We start from the raw sequence: 1,932 nt of genomic DNA, 5'->3' as shown, positions 1-1,932 counted from the left end.
GACTGAGAGGGGCAGACTGTCAGACCCTGCTGCAGTAACATGAGAGGTTTTCTAAAGGGACTCTGGTGCTCAGAGACACTACCACTTTAGTCCACAGGGGGCGACAGAACCAACAGGAAATGAAAGTTCCTCACAGTAGCTTTAAATACATTTTATCAACCATCTAGCATCTTATTTCCAGTCAGACCTGTTTCAGTTCATGATCCGCTAACCATCCGTTAAACCTGAATGACGTATTTGTTTTATTGCTGATCCGTTTGTTCTCTGTCCACAGGAGAGACTCTGACTGAGGAAGTAGACCTTCAGCTCCCCGGGGACGTGATTGTTGGATCAGCCCGTGCTTCAGTATCAGTCCTGGGTAAACTAATGAATCCATTTTGGTTGAGTTTTGCTGTTAACTAAACAAATCGTTTTACTTTCAAATGATCAACTTGAGATTTAAAACGAGCGAAGAGATTCTTTCAGTAGATGCATTTAAAAAACAGCTTTGTGTTGTTTTTATCAGAGCTAAACAGAAAACACAATCCTATTTAATAAACTGGAGGAAATAATGCAAATATGAACATTTTAATGAAACGGTACCAAACTGAATGAAATGAAAAGTGCATTTATAATAAGCTTCATTCTGGCAAGATTACAACATATGTGTTACACTTTGATTATCTGTGTCTTTAGTAAACCAGAGCTCAGGTCAGTCACATGTTCGGTCTTATGCCGTGTTCAGTCGCCGGGGACCATTTCAGGTCATTCGCGTGAATCGCGTCGGAAAGGGGGCGTGGCTTATCGCCCTGGAAGCAGTTCAAATGTCCGCCATTTATTTCCGCCATCAATCATGGAGAAAATAACCTATTTCTGCTTAGTACTTGTTGTGGAAGTCCCAAATATCCCGCGACTCTAAACGCCGTCTTGTCTGGTTCATAACATAGTCCGGAGGAGCTCCGGGATTTTATCGAGTTGTATTCACTGCGTCTAGCAAGCCACACGTCGGCTGGTTTACTACAGCTGTATCAGCACAAAACAAACTGATTTTGCTGTGATTGCAATAAACAGCCAAAAAGGATGCTGGAATAACTACGTAATGATGCCGATTTGTAAAAAGTCTGAATTCATGTTTTCTTAGTTCTCTACGCAAGACGACAAGCAAATAACTTTTAAAATACTTGTTTTCTCAATGGAGCTCGGATCGACCGGTGCTAAGCTAAGCTAACATTGTAGCAGCTCCATCAACACTCAATATAACGTCATCTCGGCATAAACACGGCAGCGTCTTTTTCATTGTTTGTACCATATGGTTTATACACATACATTTATACACAGTTTTGTCCGGTCTCTGCTAATATGAGGTATCGTTTTTGTGTGTGTGCAGGTGACATTCTGGGCCGAGCCCTGAACAACCTGGATGGGCTGCTGAGGATGCCGTACGGATGTGGGGAGCAGAACATGGCGCTCCTCGCCCCCAACATCTACATCCTCCAGTACCTGAGAAACACTCAGCAGCTCACCTCCGCCATCAAAAACAAGGCCATCAAGTTCCTGACCAGCGGTGAGTCTAGCAAAATAACAAAATGCATTTAAGACCTTAAATTATGAGAAATGTACCCACAGTCTGGTGCTGGATGCACCCTGGTGGTGACCTTTGTTTGCCTCCTTTCTTTCCCCCTGATTTCCTGTCATCAAAGCGTACAAGACTTCTTACAGACATTTACTTTAAATCATGAACTCAATAAATATCAATGTGTGTGATGCAGGCTACCAGAGACAGCTGAACTACAAGCACCGTGATGGAGCTTACAGCACGTTTGGATCAGGACCGGGGAACACCTGGTGAGAACAGTGATGATGTCATACAGTTTAGCTTTTCAGGGCTTGACATTAACCCTCTGAACCCCAAAACAAAAGCATATTTTCTTTAAGCAATCACTGATACTACAG

The 1,932-nt window shown here is 43.0% G+C and overlaps 1 protein-coding gene across 1 annotated transcript in view; it reads left to right on the top strand.

The window, feature by feature from the left end:
* LOC116380255 (alpha-2-macroglobulin-P-like) overlaps positions 1-1,828 on the top strand; it is a gene marked incomplete at its 5' end in the record, with an annotated part of 2,455 nt that extends 627 nt beyond the window's left edge. Inside the window, 3 exons of the mRNA XM_031842197.1 lie at positions 275-358; positions 1,367-1,543; positions 1,749-1,828. Coding sequence (XP_031698057.1) covers positions 275-358; positions 1,367-1,543; positions 1,749-1,828 — 341 coding nt within the window. The remainder of the gene's footprint in view (positions 1-274; positions 359-1,366; positions 1,544-1,748) is intronic.
* Positions 1,829-1,932: the final 104 nt, after the last annotated feature.

Source organism: Anarrhichthys ocellatus, unplaced genomic scaffold (genome assembly GCF_004355925.1).
Source record: "Anarrhichthys ocellatus isolate YVR2014 unplaced genomic scaffold, GSC_Weel_1.0 scaffold6591, whole genome shotgun sequence".
Lineage (NCBI taxonomy): Eukaryota > Metazoa > Chordata > Actinopteri > Perciformes > Anarhichadidae > Anarrhichthys > Anarrhichthys ocellatus.
This window is presented reverse-complemented; position numbering and strand designations above follow the sequence as displayed.